The sequence below is a fragment of the Podarcis tiliguerta genome, assembly GCF_965153285.1.
Source record: "Podarcis tiliguerta genome assembly, chromosome: 9".
NCBI lineage: Eukaryota > Metazoa > Chordata > Lepidosauria > Squamata > Lacertidae > Podarcis > Podarcis tiliguerta.
Window position 1 is genome coordinate 72,641,955 of NC_139542.1, and position 21,715 is coordinate 72,663,669.

Sequence of the window (21,715 nt, forward strand, 5' to 3'; positions counted from 1 at the left end):
TGTAATACCTGATTTTTGCAACATCCTATCAATTCAAGGGATGCGGGTGGTGCTGTGGTCTAAACCACAGAGGCTAGGGCTTGCAGATCAGAAGGTCGGTGGTTCGAATCCCCGTGACGGGGTGAGCTCCCGTTGCTCGGTCCCAGCTCCTGCCAACCTAGCAGTTCGAAAGCACGTCAAAGTGCAAGTAGATAAATAGGCACCACTCCGGCGGGAAGGTAAACGGCGTTTCCGTGCGCTGCTATGGTTCGCCAGAAGTGACTTAGTCCTGCTGGTCACATGACCGGCTCCCTCGGCCAATAAAGCAAGATGAGAGCCCCAACACCAGAGTCGTCCGCGACTGGACTTAACTGTCAGGGGTCCCTTTACCTTTAACTATCAGTTCAAATATCTCTCCCATTACTGTACTACAGTATGTACTACTGTTAATAATGAAAAAAGCAGATCTATGTACAGTGGTACCTCGGGTTACATACGCTACAGGTTACAGACTCTGCTAACCCAGAAATATTACCTTGGGTTAAGAACTTTGCTTCAGGATGGGAACAGAAATCATGCTCCAGTGGCACGGCGGCAGCAGGAGGCCCTATTAGCTAAAGTGGTGCTTCAGGTTAAGAACAGTTTCAGGTTAAGAACGGACCTCCGGAACGAATTAAGTACTTAACCCGAGGTACCACTGTACGCTCCTATGGTCGTGGCAATTCTGATTTGTTTTTGCATTTATATGAAGTATTAAAACTTGAATTCTTCACTATTTATAAATGCAGGCATGGCAAACTGTACAGTAGATCATCGAATTCTGTGTTTATAAAACTGCAAATGCCCTCATTCTATTGCCGAACAGCATAATTATATGCATGTTTATTCAGAAGTAAATCCCACTGATTTCATTAGTTCCAAGTAAGACTGCAATCCTATGCACCCAAGGAGTGTTTTAAATCTAAATCCTTTTAGTTGTAAACACAGGGACCAGCTCCTAGGGGCCATGGGGGCTTCAGTCCCCACAATAAAATATCTGAGGGGGCCAGGCCCCCACAAAGTTGATGGGCATTCTCATTCAAATTGTATGTGTGCACTGCATCATGTGATAGATTATGTGGGCCGGGGCTTACCCGGGCCCACACAATATTTTATTCAAGTTGGCACCCCTGGTAGCAAACACAATTTGCAGGAAGCACCATTACAGAAACGCAAACTTATTTCAACCATGTAAAGTAAGTGTGTCAGATGACAGAATCTCAAATGAATTGTCATATATTGGTAGAAAATAAAGCAGATGGAGGAGGAAAAGCATACCTGAAATGCTGGAATTAGTAAATTTGGTTTCTGTTTTTTTTATTTTAACGCCAGTAGTTTTATATTGATGTAGGTTTTGTGGATGCTAGCACAAAATGGCTTCTGTGAGCAGCAAAAATAGAGAAACCAGTACTCCACATTGTCGAGTACTTCCACACACAAAATGCACTGGATACAACAATATATAAACATACTGTAAAATGAGCTACTACTTTTTGGAAGTGGAAGACAGCCATGGTTCTCAAAAAAGCTGGCTATCTTTGATTATTTGTGGATTATTCAGTAACAGAATGCAGCGGTACTTAAAAAAATAAGCTTACTATGATAATAGAAAATTAAACTGCTAGAAGACTAGCTCTTACCATTTAACATTAGAAGATTGTCTGTTCCTGGATGTGGGTAATTCAAACGACCTAAGAACAAATAGTTGTAGGATTTTAGCCATTATATTCAATGGAAAAAAGAAGATGTGCAAAAATACTTAATAAAAATAAAAAAATTCTTATTTATATCCCACTACTCTGGCTGGGTTTCCCCAGCCACTCTGGGCTGCTCTCAACAGAATAGTAAAAACACGTTAAAACATAAAACATTAAAAACTTCCCTAAGCAGAACCGCCTTCAGATGTCTTCTAAAAGTCAGATAGTTGTTTATTTCCTCGACACCTGAAGCGTGTTCCACAGGGAGAGTGCCACTACCAAGAAGGTTATATACGTGGATACACCCATGCACCATAACTCCATTTTGTTCAAGAGCAGAACCAGCTAATATTTTACTCGATTAGCCAACACCACCCTTGAGCCAACTTAAGTTGAAAGAATGAACTTCTTAACCTTAATTCTCTGGTCATAAGATCTGCAATGTGCTTTGGGATCAGCTCCAAGAGGACAAAGGTTCTCTTTGTTTCAAGAAATCCAGAAATAGTGCCGACTATTCCAAGTCTCCTTTTCCATTCTTACTATGAAAACTTCTAGCTAACTGCTTAAACTCAGTTACACTGGAGAAATATCAAGCGGCTCAAATCTCAAACACATCTTCTGACACTACAGCTCAAACAAAATCATTTATTCTGGTATAGCTGGTTTTCATTTACTCCAAACATTTAAATACATATTTTAAGATAATACAAGTTCCATGAATGTTTTCTGGCTGGTACATTTTAGAATTTAAGTTAGGAAATACTAAAGAAAGAACTCCTATAATAATTGAATTCTGAATATTTAGAACCACATAACAAAAGGTTTTGTATTTTACTAAGAAGTTTTAGTAACATACAACAGCTGCTTTGTTTTACTATGTTATGGAAGACTGGCATATTACCTCAAGCTCTAAATAAATCTGCTATAATCCCCAAATATATACTAATATACCGTAGCTTTTAGAATCACTGCTCTGTCTTTAGGATGACCGATGACAAATCATGAAGGGTCCATTCATGCAGGACTTTGCATACATAATTTAGATCAAGTGAATGTATTAAATACTACTGACTCAAACAGGCATCTAAATACATATGAAAGCAGTAATTCTGTTTTAAGACAGATTTAATTAAACTCTATATAGATTAGCATCCTTTTTCTCATTTTAAAAAATACAAAACTTTACCGAGTGAAATCAGTGTCCAGGACATACAAAAAAAAGTAAGGCCCCCTCATTTCAGATCAAAAGCCCCCAACGTGATTGCCCAGCTGCATCTTTTATTTTTAATATTCTGATTTGGCAAACCTAGTACCACCTATAATCTAACGATGGACAGCACAGGAGAAGGGGAGGCAATGGCACAATTCCATTTAACCCTGCAATTTTTGCACCTTAATCTTAAATAGTTGTAGATTCAGGTAAGTAGCCGTGTTGGTCTGACGCAGTCGAAATAAATAAATAGAAAATTAATTTTTTCCCAGTAGCACCTTAGAGACAAACTAAGTTTGTTCTGGTTATAAGCTTTCGTGTGCATGCACACTTCTTCAGAAGAGTTCCTCCTTTATTTGCTTCTGTTTAGAGCACAGAACGCTGATCAGAAATGTGCATGCAACACAAAAACTTATACCCATAACAAACTTGGTTGGTCTCCAAAGGGCAACTGGACAATTTTTTAATTTTTAAAAAATAGTTGTAGTTGCCTATGTACTTTCAAGGCAGCTGTACATTTTACTGAGCTAACATAATAGGAGAATGCTGAGCGATGCAATGTGGATATGCTCCAAATAATGCATTATGTTGCCACTCAGCAAATCTTCAGTTTAGGCTCCTAAGGAACAACTTAACAAGAGGTTCTCTGCATAAGCCCCATCAAAATGAACTGGAGCAGGTGCAGCACACAATTCTGCACTCCTCATTCCAGATTTTGTGCATGCATCTCTGGAGCTCCTCATTCAACCATTGCAGAATGACGTTCCCATTACAACTGTAAGCGCTATCAAGACAGCGATGAAAGACTGGAAGTCAGGCAACAATAGCATTTTGGGAGAAGTTGCTTAAATCACCGTGAACAAAAATAATAGAAAAAGCCCTTTCTGGATCAAAAAATGATTAGTTTTAGTAACTTTAAACTATAGTAATGATAGTCCTCATCAAATAATTATTACAGTTGTGCATTTAAGGACTCATGAGAAGCCGCAAGAATAGTAGGCAGACAAGGCAGTGGGAGATGGTTGATGAAGGATGGAGCCCACCATCCCTCCTCTGTATACCACATAGGAAACAAGTAGGATATCAATGTAAGGAAGCCCCCCCCCCGCCGTGGACTGGTGGAGGTGGGATAGAGCTCTTGGTTCCTCCTATGCCACCATTCAGAAAACGAGCAAACTTCGTGGGCTTATTTACAAGGCTAGATTATTATAGCTATTTAAGGGCTACTAAGAGATACAAAATGATGAAAAGGCAACAAGCTGTTACTTCATAGAATTGACATTCTGTTATTTATTTGTTCAATCAATCTGTGTTACCCAATTTATTCTTTAAAGTCTGATTTTCAAACATAAATACAATTCTCAATAAAGTAACAGCACCAGCCTGAGCTCAATGGGACTTAATTCCTATTAAGTGTGTTTAGCATTATAGTCAATACATACATTTAGTAGGCTATGGTATGCAAACTTATCTGAGAGTTTGTATCCCAGGAAGTCAATGGTGCTTTCTTATTTGTAGATATGTACAGGATAGTGCTTTAGATGAATTTTAAAAACAAACCCAAACTGGGCAAGACTCAGTCAGAATCTAAATCTGAAACATGCTTATAGTTCTAAATGCTTCATTTTTGATGCTACAAATGTAAACATACAGTGGTACCTCAGGTTACAGATGCTTCAGGTTACAGACTCTGCTAACCCAGAAATAGTACCTCGGGTTAAGAACTTTGCTTCAGGATGAGAACAGAAATTGTGCTCCGGCGGCAGCGGGAGGCCTCATTAGCTAAAGTGGTGCTTCAGGTTAAGAACAGTTTCAGAAAGAAACTGAACTGAAAGTTAAGAACGGACCTCCGGAACGAATTAAGTACTTAACCTGAGGCACCACTGTATTGTCAAAAGAATAAACCACAGAACCAAGGAGACACCCAGGGCCCCAGGAAGTTGGCACCTATGGTTCCCAATATGCTTCATTCTTCTGCTCACCAAGAAGAAATTGATTTAATTGGATATTTGCCTGCAGCATTTCCTCATTTGGGCAGGGAAGAGAACATGTAATACTTGGATGATGGGTGGTATACAAATTTAATAAAATAATATTTTTTAAAAGCCCAAAGCTCTCTCCGTATCTTTTCCAGGAGAGAACTGTGGAAAAGGGGCATAACTTCCAACAATCACATCTGAATAGGACCCATCTTGCTTTATTCAGTGTAAGCATATGATTAAACACCAATGCAACATTACTTTTTTCAAGTAAGGAAAATACAGTAATGGTGAAAGAGCTCTCCTACAGACTGAAACATTAACCTACAGAAGTAACATACCTTTAAGAGGATCGTGTTCAGCCCTCATTATATCAATGAGTGAATTTTCCAAGGAATGCATATTCAGACTGTCATACATTCTGTTTCGATCCTAGAAAAGAACAAATGCATAGCATTAAAGCTAAAAAAAAAAATAAGGACAGTATTTCTAGAATAAGTGAAAGTGTGCTATTGTTATAATAGTCTTCATTTAAGCTTTGTAATAAAGGTCTCTACATAAAATTTCCTTCCAACTGTTGGTACAATAGGACACAGATGTTTCTCATAGACATTTTTATAAATCAGTTTTTAAAAACTTACTTTTACTATAAATTAGAGGAAATGAAATATTCTATTGTCAGTGCTTTCCCTCACAGATTGACCCATCAACCTAGTCATGCTTACTTTGAAACAACTGCCACTGAAGTACCGGTAAGTTTGGCTTACACACAAGTGTATTTAGCATTAACTATATTTAGCATCTTACTAAACAGCTCAGATGCTATTTGGGAATTAGAAGCGTGTGTCTTCTGAAATACAGATTGTTACAGAAATATGTTCGAACAACAAATAAAATCAAATCTATAAAGGTTAGGTTGGTGAGAAGCAACCTGCTTGGTTTATATGTCAGTTCATATATTTATAAATGATCAGAATATTTAGAAAGAAACAGCCTCTCTCTCTGGACCCAGAGTTGTAATGTTACAGGGAACATTCAGGAGACAATCACAGGAGGACACCTAGATTTGACCAGAACCATCTAAGTAAAACTGGTTGGGGAATAATGGCACAATCATTATTTATTTCCTAGAAGTGTTTACTGTCCCAAGGAAGAATTAAAAATCAGACTATATTAGCTCCTGCTAATATATTCCTCCTCATACAAACAACTCTAGGCATGACACTAAGGTGAATGGGTAGGAAACAGAGAATGAAGAAATCTATCCCATTTCCTTGTAAAGCCAGGAGCAAAATAATGCATGTGCAGATTGTTCTGCAGGTCAGCAAATATTTTTTTTCTGAGAAACACTTCAAGAAGAGAGAAGTAGGCCATCATCTCAACCTTTACCCTCTAATGATTTGTTTGCCACAGATGCAGCTTCCTTCACATCTAATCTGCCTACTAGTATGGCATACCACACTGCTCTAAACTATCCTATCAGGTTATATTTAATCGGCCATCACCTTGAAATGAAACCAACACTATGAACGCACACACTGCCTTTAACATTGTTAACAATGCAACTGATGTTTTTGATTATCCAAAAGATTTACAGCAGAAAATGTCACGAATTGAGTCATTTGGTTTGTTTAAAAAATGTTTTATTCAGTATTTCGTAACAGAAAGATAAAGCAGCTTATAGTCTAAAATAGTACAGAGACTGAAGGTCTCAGTTGGAGGAGGGGAGAAGGGATTAATTCCTCCACTTTTGGCTATGAGTACCTTCATACACAATGGGTTTCATTTATCTAATTAAGTCAGAGATGTCCCTCTACAACCATTGATTTTGATCCATGACAGGGCTCTTTCCTTGGTGGTTCCCATGTTTTGAATGAGATGTATCTGTTTCCATCATAACAAACTTTCAGGAGGAATTTGAAAACATTTCTGTTCACCCACCCAGGCATTTGATGGCCGAAAGACACCACTCTTGGCAACCCTGAGATCACTGGATGAGAAAGTATTTAACCGTTTTACTATTCTTTTAAATGTTACTTTTTTAGATGTTAATTAATTATGTTAATGGAGCTCGCTGGGGATCCTTCCCCAATAGGTCCACAATTTTGATGCAGGCACTAAGTGAAACCTTCTGAGTATGCATCTATTTTGCTTAAGAAATCTTTAAGAGTGTGAGGTTTTTGTCAGGAAGTCCGTATACTTTGGAAGAAATATTTGATTGGTTTCATTGTACAGTAATTAGCTTTTGTGGTACCAATTTTTGCAACAATCACCAATCCTTCTTTATCCAGAAGACAGTGTGTAAATGATACTTGTAATCTATGAAACTGATCACCATAAGTTCCTAAGGACTGGAGCAGGAACAAAAAAAGGGGTAACATCATGTCTGACTACTGCTCTTCCTGGCCACCATTCCAGCCAGAAGCCATGTTTCATCTGGCCTATGTGAGAAGTCCCTTCCCCTAAGTGATTTCCAATGGAAGCACATTGAAGAACATAATATATATTGAAGGATATAAGAATAGCAGTAGCAGGAATATTACACAGCTGTGGAGAGACTTTACTATGACCCCCACATTAGCTCTCTTTGTTACAATAACACTATAATATGAGCTATTAACTCTTGCTAATGTAACTAATATGCCCCAGAGATTGTTTGATTGGAGGCTACGCATCTTTAAATAAATATTACTTCAATCATCCTAAAAAACCCTTCAATTTACCATCTATTTCCATAATATGTTACATTAGACAGTGAAAAAGGACCATCCTAAAATGATGGATCTGGAAAAATAAACATGGAGGCCACTTCCAGAAAATGGAATAGTATAAGCAGCAACCCAATAGTGGTGGTAAGGGATTGCTGTCTAATTTAACTCTTGAACACAATAGTGTAGTTTTCCAGGAATGTAAATTTAGATTTTTCACATGATGAGAAAGAAAAATTAAGGATTGCATACATGTAGTTTTTCCTTTATGGTTGAATGTCTAATTTCTACTTAAAAAACCAGACTCACACTTTAAAACATAGCCTAATTAGATTTGTTCATGATACATCAGTTTAACATTCTGCATTATTATACAGAGGGTCAACACCCACATACTCATCTAAATATTTACTGTTTATGCGATTCAAACAAAGCAAAATAGCATCTGATCTGATAAGACTTCAAGGAAACCAGCTTGACTTGTAGCTCAAAACTGACAATACAGCTCAAGTTGGTTAGTAATCATCTTGCAGGAAATGCACACCATTCTGTAGAGTACAATATAGTAAACCTTCCTTCGCCATTACTTTTAAAATTATTGTCTGGTTTTAACTTTTAACAGGCATGCTATTTTGCGCTCTATAATTTACTTCCATGCAATACAATCCCATCCTTATTTCTAAAGAGAATCGTCTGAACAAGAGTCCAATAATGAACTCAAGAGAACATGAAGCTGCAGCACTGCTGAAGCTAAGCAAATCTAAACATTGCAGCCCCATGTAAGAGAATTCCAGGAGTATATAAATTATTCTTAAAATTGTATTATTGCATGCTACCCAGTTTCTTCTCTTGCAGCTACCCATTAAATATGTATTATAGTGGCCTCTATAGTACTGACAAGTCAGGGAAAGGGGAGCTATGATTTTAAGCCTATATATCACATCTGTGTATCACCTCCAATTTCTCAGATGCTTCATCGTTATGAAGGCAAATTTCTTGCCACAAGAACCTGCTTTTCTTTGTTTTAAAGCAGACATGGAGAAACATGTGGCCCTCCAGATGTTTTTCTACTCCAACTGCCATTAGCTCAAGCCAGCAGAGCCGATGATCGGAAACGATGCGAGTTGTAGTGCAGGAACATCTGGAGGGCCATAGGTTTCCCATCCCCAACTTAAAGCAATATATACATTGACTGCCATATAATAATACAATACTGAACAGTGTCGGTACTAAATATGGGCTAAATAATACTAAATATGGACTAAATAATAAATAATTGTAACTTGTGCTGGTTTATCCTAGTTTATTGAAAAGGGTGTGGGATCATTGCCTCTTGGGAAAAACCATTACTCCAACTATTAGCTTTTCTAATCTTGGCTGCCCTTTTATTCCTAAAGCATTTATTTAGAATTAAATCCCTATGGATTGACTTTAGCTGTAGAAGCACAAAAAACATGAAAGATTCCAAGTATCTAAAGTAGCAATCTGCACATTGCAAAACATCCAGTACTGCCCAGCACTGGCAAACAACTACACATTATGGTCCACAACAATTCACTTTTTCAGTCTAAAAGACTTTTGAAAACCAGTTCACAAGTTTTCCAAAAATTTAGATTTACAGCACAGACTAGCCCATTAAAGTATTAGTAGTGTGCTTCCAAAGCACCTTTGTGACAGTTGTGGGGGGTTGGTGTGTGTGTGTGTGTGAGAGAGAGAGAGAGAGAGAGAGTGAGAGTGAGAGAGAGAGGAGAGAGAACTGTAGGTGTTTTGCATGAATTATTTTAATGGTATGATTCATGTTTATGTTTTTAGATGTGTCATAAGAAACTTGGAGACCTTTGGGTAACAAGTGACTACCAAATCTAAGAAATAAAACAACAACCACCATTATCACCAAACTTTGAATCTGAGTTTGACCTGAGTGTCCAATGCATTGTAGAACCTGAAGGACAAAACATGCACAAATATGTATAGTCAGTAGGGTTCCTCCAATCAATGTTGTAATTTGAAGGTTGTAATCTAATACTCATTTACTAGGAAGGAAACTGCACTAGAACTTACTCTTGGGTAAACATGCTTAGGATTGCACTGTATGTTCGCTAATGTCCAAATACATGGAGGACCCACTGAACAAACCTACAACCGTGTCCAACAATGTTCATGTGAATGTAAGAAATTTATGCAGGGATTCTGCACTTGCAACAGACGTTTTAATAGCAAGAGTACACAACACTATTTTCTCCCAAAGGAGCAACATGTTCAATGAGGTTACAAGAAGCTATCCTTGAGCACTCCTTGGTTCTGCTGCCTAGAGTGCTAGACAGTGTTACCAGGGAACAGCAACAGAGGGACCTTACTCCTGCAACATTCACATGAATAAACAATGAAGGAGCCAGAACAGAATGTTACTCTTCTCTTTAAAGAGCATTCTGTACCCTTGTTTCTTCCTCATTTTAATTCTTCACTCAGTGTAAACAGTACAGAAATTAAATAACTGCAAGTACTTAAAGCACATTTGTTAATCTGAAGTTTCCTCAAATATGACCTAAGTGCTTGGGACATTTGCAGGCATCTAGCCACTCTCCTTCTTAAATGAGCAATGCAAAGAAATAGAGGAAAACAACAGAATGGGAAGAACGAGAGATCTGTTCAAGAAAATCAGAGAAATGAAAGGAACGTTTCGTACAAAGATTACCATAATAAAGGACAAAAGTGGCAAGGACCCAACAGAAGCAGAAGACATCAAGAAGAGGTGGCAAGAATACACAGAGGAACTATACCAGAAAGATATGGATGCCTCGTACACCCCAGGTAGTGTGGTTGCTGACCTTTAGCCAGACATCCTGGAGAGTGAAGTCAAATGGGCCTTAGAAAGCACTGCAAATAACAAGGCCAGTGGAAGTGATGGTATTCCAGCTGAACTATTTAAAATTTTAAAAGATGATGCTCTTAAGGTGCTACACTCAATATGCCAGCAAATTTGGAAAACTCAGCAGTGGCCAGAGGATTGGAGAAGATCAGTCTACATCCCAATCCCAAAGAAGGGCAGTGCCAAAGAATGCTCCAACTACCGCACAATTGCACTCATTTCACACGCTAGCAAGGTTATGCTTAAAATTCTACAAGGTAGGCTCAAGCAGTATATGGACCGAGAACTCCCAGAAGTGCAAGCTGGATTTAGAAGACGCAGAGGAACCAGAGACCAAATTGCAAATATGCGCTGGATTATGGAGAAAGCTAGAGAGTTCCAGAAAGACATCTACTTCTGCTTCATTGACTATGCAAAAGTCAATAGTTTGCTGTCGACCACAGCAAACTATGGCAAGTTCTTAAAGAAATGGGAGTGCCTGATCACCCTCATCTGTCTCCTGAGAAATCTCTACGTGGGACAAGAAGCTACTGTTAGAACTGGATATGGAACAACTGATTGGTTCAAAATTGGGAAAGGAGTACGACAAGGCTGTACATTGTCTCCCTGCTTATTTAACTTATATGCAGAATTCATCATGCGAAAGGCTGGGCTGGATGAATCCCTAGCCGGAATTAAGATTGCCGGAAGACATATCAACAACCTCAGATACGCAGATGACACAACCTTGATGGCAGAAAGTGAGGAGGAATTAAAGAACCTTTTATTGAGGGTGAAAGAGGAGAGCGCAAAATATGGTCTGAAGCTCAACATCAAAAAAAACGAAGATCATGGCCACTGGGCCCATCACCTCCTGGCAAATAGAAGGGGAAGAAATGGAGGCAGTGAGAGATTTTACTTTCTTGGGCTCCATGATCACTGCAGATGGTGACAGCAGCCACAAAATTAAAAGATGCCTGCTTCTTGGGAGAAAAGCAATGACAAACCTAAGGTAAAGGTAAAGGTACCCCTGCCCAATGACAAACCTAGACAGCATCTTAAAAAGTAGCGACATCACCTTGCCAACAAAGGTCCATATAGCAAAAGCTATGGTTTTCCCAGTAGTGATGTATGGAAGTGAGAGCTGGACCATAAAGAAGGCTGATAGCCGAAGAATTGATGCTTTTGAATTATGGTGCTGGAGGAGACTCTCGAGAGTCCCATGGACTGAAAGAAGATCAAACGTATCCATTCTTAAGGAAATCAGCCCTGAGTGCTCACTGGAAGGACAGATCCTGAAGCTGAGGCTCCAAGACTTTGGCCACCTCGTGAGAAGAGAAGACTCCCTGGAAAAGACCCTGATGTTAGGAAAGATGGAGGGCACAAGGAGAAGGGGATGGCAGAGGACGAGATGGTTGGATAGTGTTCTCGAAGCTACCAGCATGAGTTTGACCAAACTGCGGGAGGCAGTGGAAGACAGAAGTGCCTGGCGTGCTCTGGTCCATGGGGTCACGAAGAGTCGGACACGACTAAACAACTAAACAACAACAAAAAGCCACTCTACTACATTGTAAATCCTAAGCATGTTCACACAACAGAAGGTCCAATACACACACACTCTCTCTCTCTCTCTAGATATATAAAACCCCACAAACTTATACAGTGCTACATTATGTTATGAACTTAATTCGTTCCGGAGGTCCATTCTTAACCTGAAACGATTCTTAACCTGAAGTACCACTTTAGCTAATGGGGCCTCCTGCTGCCGCCACCGGTGCGCAATTTCTGTTCTCAGTCTGGCGCAAACTTCTTAACCCGAGGTACTACTTCTGGGTTAGCGGAGTTTGTAACCCGAGGTGTTTGTAACCCAAGGTACCACTATAATTTATTAACTACATCTTTAAACAATGGCAAAAAACAAATGTCAGCATCAAATGAATCTTAGACCAGGGGTCATTTCAAGGCCAGGCAATCACTACTGAGAAGGTCCATTCCGTGTCACCATGCTACATCCTGTGTCTGGTGATGTAGCCAAGAAAAATGCATCTCCTGTTGATCTTAACACATGGATAAGCCCATGAGGGAGAAATTATTCACATATTCAGGCCACAAGTCATTTATGGTTTCATATATCTATACCATCACCTTGGATTGGGATTGGAAATGTATAGGCAGCCACCACAGGTTCTTCAGGACTAGTGCTATATTGTCCTAACCTGGTGTACCTAGTTAACTTCCTAGCAGCTGTGTTCTACAGCTTCCCAAACAGCTCCTCAAAAAACTTTACAGCAATCAAAATAGGATGTTATCAGAGCAAGTGTTACCATGGGAATGGAGCTGGGGAACCAAGCAGAACTTTTATGAAATTTTACAATTATAGCAAAGTATGTACCTCAAATATAAAATCACTAAACAAAGCAAAAATAATAATCTGAGTCAATATAGGTTTAAAAAAATCCCCTAAAATACATGAAATCAATTACAGAGGAACTGTGGTGGACTGACAATAATGTCAGTACTAGGTTATACTTACTCAACTTTATTATCTGTCAGGTAGAGGACAACCATGTTCCTTCATGTTTGTAAAAACAATAAAATCAGGCCAAGCTGCCAAAAACAAGTCATGTCCACATTGACTCAATTTCCACATCCACTTAAACTTATGTATCAATTTCTCAAGTAATGCTGCTTCCTTAGACCTTTTGGTAGCAAGAATCTATAGTTACTGCACAGAAGTCACACCAGGCGCATGCCACCAACACTGACTGCAGATAACAAACTGTTTATTAGTTTGCTACTTTTCATACTTCTATGATGACCTAGAAATAAATTTAAAAGAGCCAGTTGCAGCGAGTTTTTTACAGCCTGTTTTGTAATGGCTCTAATTTCACTAAAACTCACTGGCAGAATTCCCAAACTCTGTGGCTTCTCCACCACATATGAAGGTAAGTTTCAATTACCTGAACTCTCTCCAACACAATGGAGAGGATCTAGGGTTGATATGACATACTTCTGTGGAATAAGATAGCAGTTATGAATTAGTTTTAATAATGATCCCTTAATCAGAGTTATTGATTTGAAAGGTTTATCCCAAAGTGAGATCAGTTGTCCATCATCTATTTCTATTTAACTATTTTCTTTTCAACACATACAAAGACCATCTACTGCACCTTCCTCATGGTTTATCAGTAACCTATACATGTTTGGGGCCAAACCTGTCTTACTACTCACAGTCTCCAGCAAACAAAGTAAGCCTTCTATAGGCAACATCATAAATCTCAGGCTTCAACAAAAAAAGAGCACAGCTGAACCCAAGAGAACCATGATAGTAATGTGGCTCTAAAATTCTCTCTAACCATGTGTTCAGTAATTAGTGTTCTGCATAAAGAAATTGGAGAACCAATACAACCACTTAGCACACCATACCTCAGACTCAAAAGCTCTGTCTATTGAAGAAAGAGGGATGAAAGACTAACAGCAACAATGGAGACACAGCTGGCATTAAAATAGACATGTTAGATTCCCAAACCTTAAACTTTGCCAGCATTACACAATTGTTGAGCCAATGGAAGGACCTAAATTTAATCTTTAAGAAGAGGAAATACACCTAAGAACACAACCTAGGAGTACCAAGTAGTCTTCACCTTGTGCCAAAATGACTGTGAAGGTGAGACTGGCACCAGGGAAGCCTCTCAGGGGACAGCTGATATGCTACCAACAAGAAGGCCCTTCTCCTGGTAGCTACCATTTGGCAAGGGTATTAGGAGTAGAGACCCTGAAGAGTAGGGATAGGGGAGAAATTAGATATCATTTACATTTAAAGGTGAACCTGCCCAATGTTCACTTCTAAAACAATATAAGAACCAAATGCAGCTATCATTCGAAATTTGCACTTATCTGAATTTTGCAGTGCAACTCTCCAACCAATGTTTATAAAATTGCCTGTATCAGTGGAAAGTGTTCATAAAAATGAATATATTTATGAAAATAACATACAAAATATTAGGGGGAATTCTTGCAAAATGTGTAGTCAAAACTGTACAGTAAACATGTAATTATTAGAAGAAATTTGTACTAAAATGCTGATAAATTTTCATTATTAATATTTCTAATCTATGAATTGCTGCAGAAATTTGGAAAACTAAAATTAGAAAAATCAGAAACTGAGAACACCAAAGTTGAAAGGTATGCTCATCCCCATATCTCAAAATGTGGGTGGATATAACTGGGAGAAGATTATTTTAAGATGTCCTGGTCCTAAGCCAATTGAGGGCATTTAAGGTTAAAACCAAGAGTCAGAAAAGAGACTGGGACCTCATCTGCACTATACATTTAATGCAGTATCATATCATTTTAAATAGTTGTTGGGTTTTCCCCAAAGAATCCTGGGAACTGTAGTTTAAGGACTGAGAGTTGTTAGAAGACCCCTGGTTTGACAGCCAATCCCTCTTCCCTGTGAATTGTAGTTCTGTAGGGGAAAAGGTCTCTCCTAACAACTCTCTCTTTAACAAATGACAGTTCCCAGGATTCTTTGGTTGAAGCCATGATTGTTTAAAGTATTATGATGCTGCTTTCAATGTATACTGTGGTACCTCCGGTTATGAACTTAATCCATTCCGGAGGTCTGTTCTTAAGCCGAAACCGTTCTTAACATGAGGTGCGCTTTCGCTAATGGGGCCTCCTGCTGCTGCTGCACCGCCGGTGCGCGACTCCCGCTCGCATCCTGGGGCAAAGCTCACAACAAGGGGCAACTACTTCTGGATCAGCAGAGCTCATTACCTGAAGCATTCGTTAGGAGGACGGGATGTAACACGAGGTACCACTGTAGTGCAGATGAGGCCTGTCAGCCACTGTAGCTGATAAGACACCAGCATACTGTTACTGAATCATCTAGACCCAGTTCACTATCTTGCAGTCCAACTGCACTTTCTGCATTTTTTTTTTTAAAGAGCCTGCATACACAGTGTTAAAATAATCCTGGGTATGTTTATGTGACACTCTTGGGCAAAATGGTACCTATGAGGAGTATCTCTGGCACTTGCCATGCTTCTGAACCCATATATATATATTCTCACTGTCCCCAACATTATGTGCTGGTAAGGACAGATTACCTTTGCTTCCCTTGAGAAGTATGCAACAATGAAGGAGGAAACTGGAAGAGCAGCACTCTTTTTAACTGCCCAGAGTGGCTGGGGCAACCCAGCCAGATGAGCGGAATATAAATAATAAAATTATTATTATTTCAGCTCTGTGCTCCTCATGGATTGGGTCAGCAGCTGAAATGCTGATCTAAGCTTTGAAAAGCACATTGAGTTAAAAATGAAGTGGGAAAGAACATTACCCTTCCAACTTTGTCTTTCATCTTTCTATACTTTTCAAGGCTCAGACTGCAACCTGAGCAGCTGAATAAAAAGCAGAGTGGCCAAGAAGGTAGGAAGGGAAGGATAGCTGAATCAGAGCAAATGTCCATTCGAGTTTTCCATGGATTGAAGTTTGCTCTGACAGAGCTTTAAAGAGCAGGTTTTCATGGTGGAGGGAGAGGTGCTTGGACACAGAGCTTTAAATTGCAGACAGTGTCTGTAAGGAATGGAGGAAAGGTAAGTGTGGAAAAGTGCACAAGAGAAACAGACAGATGGAACACCCACATACGGAAGCTGGATCCAGTGAAATGGATACCATTGGAACTGACTAAATTTTCAGTTTCCCCCACCTCTTTCAAATCACAGATCCCAGCTGTATTCATTGACTAAACCGTAAAAATAATAGGATTTAGTTCCCAATACGACACAGATCCATACAGATTCTCAAAATTTTTCAAAGGATCCAGTCAACCTACCATCAAATTGTAGTTCACATCTGTGTTCTGTGATTTGTTGCTGATTTTATTGGCATACTGTGTAAAAAAATATGAAGATCCATGAGGATCTGTACCTTGAATCAATATTTTAGGGTGCTAACAAGCACTGCATCTGATTTTTTACCATGCAGTCTACCACTGCAAAGTTTAATTTAACATAAGAACCCCATATAACATAATGCAAATTCAAAAGGCTCCATTTTAATCCTATTATGAATGTGTCCACAGATCCCAAAAATGTTTGTGACCTCTGTATTGTTGAAGCAGGAGGTTTAACAGGGTCTGGATAAGTGGTGTCAGGCCATCTCCTCCCAGATATGCTTGCTGTTGGTGTATCTGTCAAGGTACAAAGGTGACGCGGCAGCTAAAAAAGCCAATGCAATTCTGGGCTGCATCAATAGGAGTATAGCATCTAGATCAAGGGAAGTAATAGTGCCACTGTATTCTGCTCTGGTCAGACCTCACCTGGAGTACTGTGTCCAGTTCTGGGCACCACAGTTCAAGAAGGACACTGACAAACTGGAACGTGTCCAGAGGAGGGCAACCAAAATGGTCAAAGGCCTGGAAACGATGCCTTATGAGGAACGGCTAAAGGAGCCGGGCATGTTTAGCCTGGAGAAGAGGAGGTTAAGGGGTGATATGATAGCCATGTTCAAATATATAAAAGGATGTCACATAGAGGAGGGAGAAAGGTTGTTTTCTGCTGCTCCAGAGAAGCGGACACGGAGCAATGGATCCAAACTACAAGAAAGAAGATTCCACCTAAACATTAGGAAGAACTTCCTGACAGTAAGAGCTGTTCGACAGTGGAATTTGCTGCCAAGGAGTGTGGTGGAGTCTCCTTCTTTGGAGGTCTTTAAGCAGAGGCTTGACAACCATATGTCAGGAGTGCTCTGATGGTGTTTCCTGCTTGGCAGGGGGTTGGACTCGATGGCCCTTGTGGTCTCTTCCAACTCTATGATTCTATGATTCTACTCTAAACCTTGGAAGTCTCTTGACACAAATGATGCAAGCTTTCCTGGATGCCTACATCGCTACCCGAATAAAGTGTGCTCTAAAGTAAAAAGGTTATACCACAATTCTCTTTGCTGCAATACCTTAATATGTAATTCCTTCTGAAACTTGCACACACAGTTGTTCAGAACCTCTGATTACCTCCAAGTGATTTCCAAACAAGAAAAAGAGCTATCAGTAAGGTCAGAATAATGCAAAATAAGAATATGTATTTCCTGGATACAAAACTAACACAGAGAAAAAACAACAGAAGTTGTTACTCAAGTCTAATATTTTTTCTTTTTGGAACCACAGATTTCGATGTTTTTGCTGTTCCAAAGCTGTAACAAATAATTGAGCAAGGGTCATAGGCCGTGACAGCTTTACCACTGTCATTACTATATGAGCTTTACATTTTTTTTTAGCAATGATAAAGGAACAATAAAATAGCTACATGTTAAAGTGGCAAAGTATAAAAAAGCTGCATATTAAATGCTGGAAGACTATGGGGAAACTACTTTAAGATACAGCAGTTGCAGCTTGAAAAAATCTATCAGAGTTCTAATGCAAGATATGGAAACTGCTAGTTCAATATATCTTGGATTCAGTTTTGCTGAAATGAACCTGTAATCTCTGCATATGTTATTAACAATGTAGTATTTATAGCTCTCTATAATGCATTTTCCTCAAATGCTGGCATTTCTAAGTTGCAAATGGGTTAAAATTCACATATTGAACTACTTAGGGTAAGGTTTCTGGAGCGAAATTAACATATTTGCCCAAGGTTTGAATACAATCTCTAAAAAAAATATTTTACTTGTTCATGGGATATCCAAGATGGATCACACTGTCACTGAGCCAGTCTAATAAAAACACCAGTTTGGATTATTTGTAATGCAACTGTAGGCTTAGCACTACAATCCTTTTTCCTAATCATAAAATAATTTTCTGCTTCACCTTTCAGCTTTTTGCTACATCTGATAAATTTTAATGATATCTGTGAATCTCATAGTCTTATCTGGGATAAAAATCAACAGGTTTCTAAAAAAGCTCCCTTTTGGTTAAATTCATAATGATTTCATTATCATTTATATGAGAATTCCTTGCTTCAAGGTAATGCCCAGTGAAGGAAATAAATAATCCTAACTTCACCTATACACAGGTGATGGTGGGGAGGTCTAAACTGACAGTCACAGACCAGAAGATAAAAAATAGCACAATGAAAATGTAAAGTTTGCATGTTGCAGCTGGGATAGCAACAGCAAATTCCATGTTGGGAATGATTAAGGGGACTGAAAAGAAAATTGCTAGTCTCTCCCTCTCAAGGAGGACAACATAGAACAGAAGAAAGTACATAAAAGGACAACAAGAATGATAAAGGTAATGAAACATCTTCTCTATGAGGAAAGGCAAAAGTATTTGGAACTATTTAGCATAGTAAGAGATTTACTGAGGAAGGAATATGGCAGAAGTTTATAAAATTATACACAATCTGGACAGAGTGAAGAAACACTGGCTCCATTCAGATGTCATGCTAAGTCATGGTTCAAGGTGACGTGAGTGAGCCTACTCTCTTCTCACGTTTTGTGTTTGCCTTTGTTTCCCAAACCATAACTAAGAGCCGAAGTGGAAAGTTCTGAACTCCTTTCTCTTGGTCATGTGGGTTGAAGCAGAGTGAATAGGACTGGGCAGTGTCCGAAACTCAGATACATAAGCTCAGTGCCAAATGGCTCCATAAACCAAGGTTAGAGTCAGCAAAACAAAATGTCTAGGGGTAAGATGGCTCTAAAGTCTTATATGATGGACTATGACTGATTATCAGTTAAATAACTGGCTAGTTCAGATGACAACCTTGAGCTAGGTTAAGAACTTTGAGAACTTAAAGTCACTCGATCCAGGGAGAGTCCACATATGTATTAGCCTACTCCTACCTCTTTTTCATAACGGTGACTGCTGCTGCCCAGAAAAAGCATTTTGGTTCCTGAAATTATTTTCAATTGTACAGATAAAATATAACTGATAGAATTGTACAGGATGTGGTATTAGTGTGTGAAAACAGTCCAATGAACCTCAGGCATGCACTTCCAGATGGTGGAGATGTCAGGCACCATCCAGGCATCTTCATTTGGTCACAAGTGTCAAAAACCAGGTGCAAAATGTGCCTGGCTAATTCCGAACTCTGGGCCCGGGAGGAGGTTAGGTGCATTCATGCAACACTAAGCCCTTCACTTTCTCCCTGTTTCACAATGCTGCAACTCCAGTTCTTATATTCTTAATTACCCTCATCCAAATGAGGTATTTAAACAGATAGACAAGACCACCAGACCTTGATTTTCTTAAGAGTCTGCAGTTATTCTTAATTACATTAATATACTGTATATCCTTCTTAAGAATTCACCAAGATATTTTACAGACCTTTCAGTCCATTCTAACTTCCCTAGAAATAACGTATTTAAAGTTGAAAGCTATTACTCTGGTTTTTGATATTATCTTGTTTTAATCCAAGTTATATTCAAATATTTTACTGTTTTTAAAAAACCTCAAATGTGGAACTGGAGTTCCCTTACCAAAAAATATGCAACTTGCTGTCACACAGGACCTTGGTCTCCTACTTCCATCATTTCTCTAAGCCAGACTGTCATGTATCTCCCACTAATTCTTCTCACATGGGAAAAGGTACTTAAGAAGCCTACCTGGGATATGTGACAAATCTGACAAAATGACTGTGGCTCTCATTGGTCAGAAAGATCCAAAGGTCACTCTCTTCAGGGAGAGGGGAGAAGGGAGAGGAGAGAGAGAATTTAAAAACTGAGCTGCTCTTGCAACTTTTGTCCCTCTCATAATCAGGAATCCAGGCTGGCTCTTCCATACCACCAGGAAGCTAACCAGCCTCACTGCCTATGTGTAAGTAGACTGAGATCATTGTGCTATTAGCAATTAGAATAAAAGTAATCAGGTGTTAGAGCCTTCCGGCTCTTTTTAATATTTCTGTTGGACCTTACTGCCCTTTTCCTTGTGTACTCTTAATAAACTTTCACAACTGAACTAGTGGAATCAGTATGTGACTGCCACCCTCAGGATTCGGGAATCACCACGCACCTAGGTTGCTTTGGGTTTAACGCTATTGAAATCTAAGAACAGAGTTAGGAAATCCAGTAATATGCCCTATTGTCAGGGAGAAACAGAGCGCTGGAGAGCTGACTTTACACTCTACATAAATTGCAAGGGATTGGCTGGAGACATGAAGCCTGCCAATCCAGGATCCCGGAATTCAACCATTAATTGGATATCCTCATTCCCTACCCCTTGTTTCTGGGGATATAGGTGACCAAAAAGGAGTGGTGGCAGCAGCAACTGCTGGATATTAAGACTCAACTCTTAGTCCTGCAGGGCAAAGAAAGGGGTGTGAGACGCTGCCCTAAGCATCCTCCCTTCTTCTTGTCTATCACTAAAGCTGACCTCCTCAACATGGGGTTAGAAAGAAGCCAATTGATATTTAATGGAGATAAGGGTTTAAGTCAGATAACTGCATGACTAATAATAATAATAATAATAATAATAATAATAATTTTATTTATACCCCGCCCTCCTCAGCCAAGGCTGGGCTCAGGGCGGCTAACAAGCAATAATAAAAACAAGATGCCTTAAATTAGGCATGATGTGAAGAACTGGAAAAGAGAGGGGCTTTTTATACATGAAAAAACAATAAAAATTGCAATATGGGTCATTCAATGAAATTTATTGGCAATTGATTAAAGGAAGACAAAAGAAAGGACATCTTCACACAATGCATCATCAGAGTTCTCTTGGCACAATAAATGGTGAAGACCAGGGAGGGAGATGACTTTAAAGGGGGATTAGACAAATTCATGGAGCATATGTTTATCAGCTATTAATCATGTACACTAAATGGAGTCTCCAGATTCAGAGGAAGAGTACCTCAAAGTACAATGGGGGAGAGTATTGTATTCATGCTTTGCACAAATCCTAATCTAAAATACTTCCATATGAGAAACTGGACAAGTCCTGCACATAAAACTTTACATGTGAAAACAGCATTAAATGTGAGGAAAAGCTACAATTCATGACAACTTTCTACTATAGGCACAGGGCACTATTACATGCATACATAGATTCATCAAGGTGTTTCAGTCCAGACAACAGGAAGAGATTGCTCTATTACAGAGACAAACTACATGTGATGCACAAGATCTGTGATTAGATACTGATGGCATATTTTATATTTTTTGCTAAATAAAAGTGCATATGAACGAGGGTATTTGACATCTAGATCAGGGAGCGCAAGATGGGCAAAACATACAGGTGCAATCAGAGAAATGGGGTTTGAGGGGGGAAATGAACTGGAAAATTCAATCTCATTGTCTAGCCTGCAAATTAGGGTAAT

General features: G+C 39.1%; 1 protein-coding gene across 4 annotated transcripts in view; it reads right to left on the reverse strand.

Moving 5' to 3' along the window:
- The window catches only part of CPEB2 (cytoplasmic polyadenylation element binding protein 2), a 64,141-nt gene that overhangs the window by 30,183 nt on the left and 12,243 nt on the right, over window positions 1-21,715 (reverse strand). For all 4 annotated transcript variants that reach the window (XM_083399008.1, XM_083399009.1, XM_083399010.1 and 1 more), the window contains exons 3-4: window positions 5,246-5,336; window positions 1,659-1,709 (exon numbers count right to left, since the gene is read on the reverse strand). In XM_083399008.1, coding sequence (XP_083255134.1) covers window positions 1,659-1,709; window positions 5,246-5,336 — 142 coding nt within the window. The remainder of the gene's footprint in view (window positions 1-1,658; window positions 1,710-5,245; window positions 5,337-21,715) is intronic.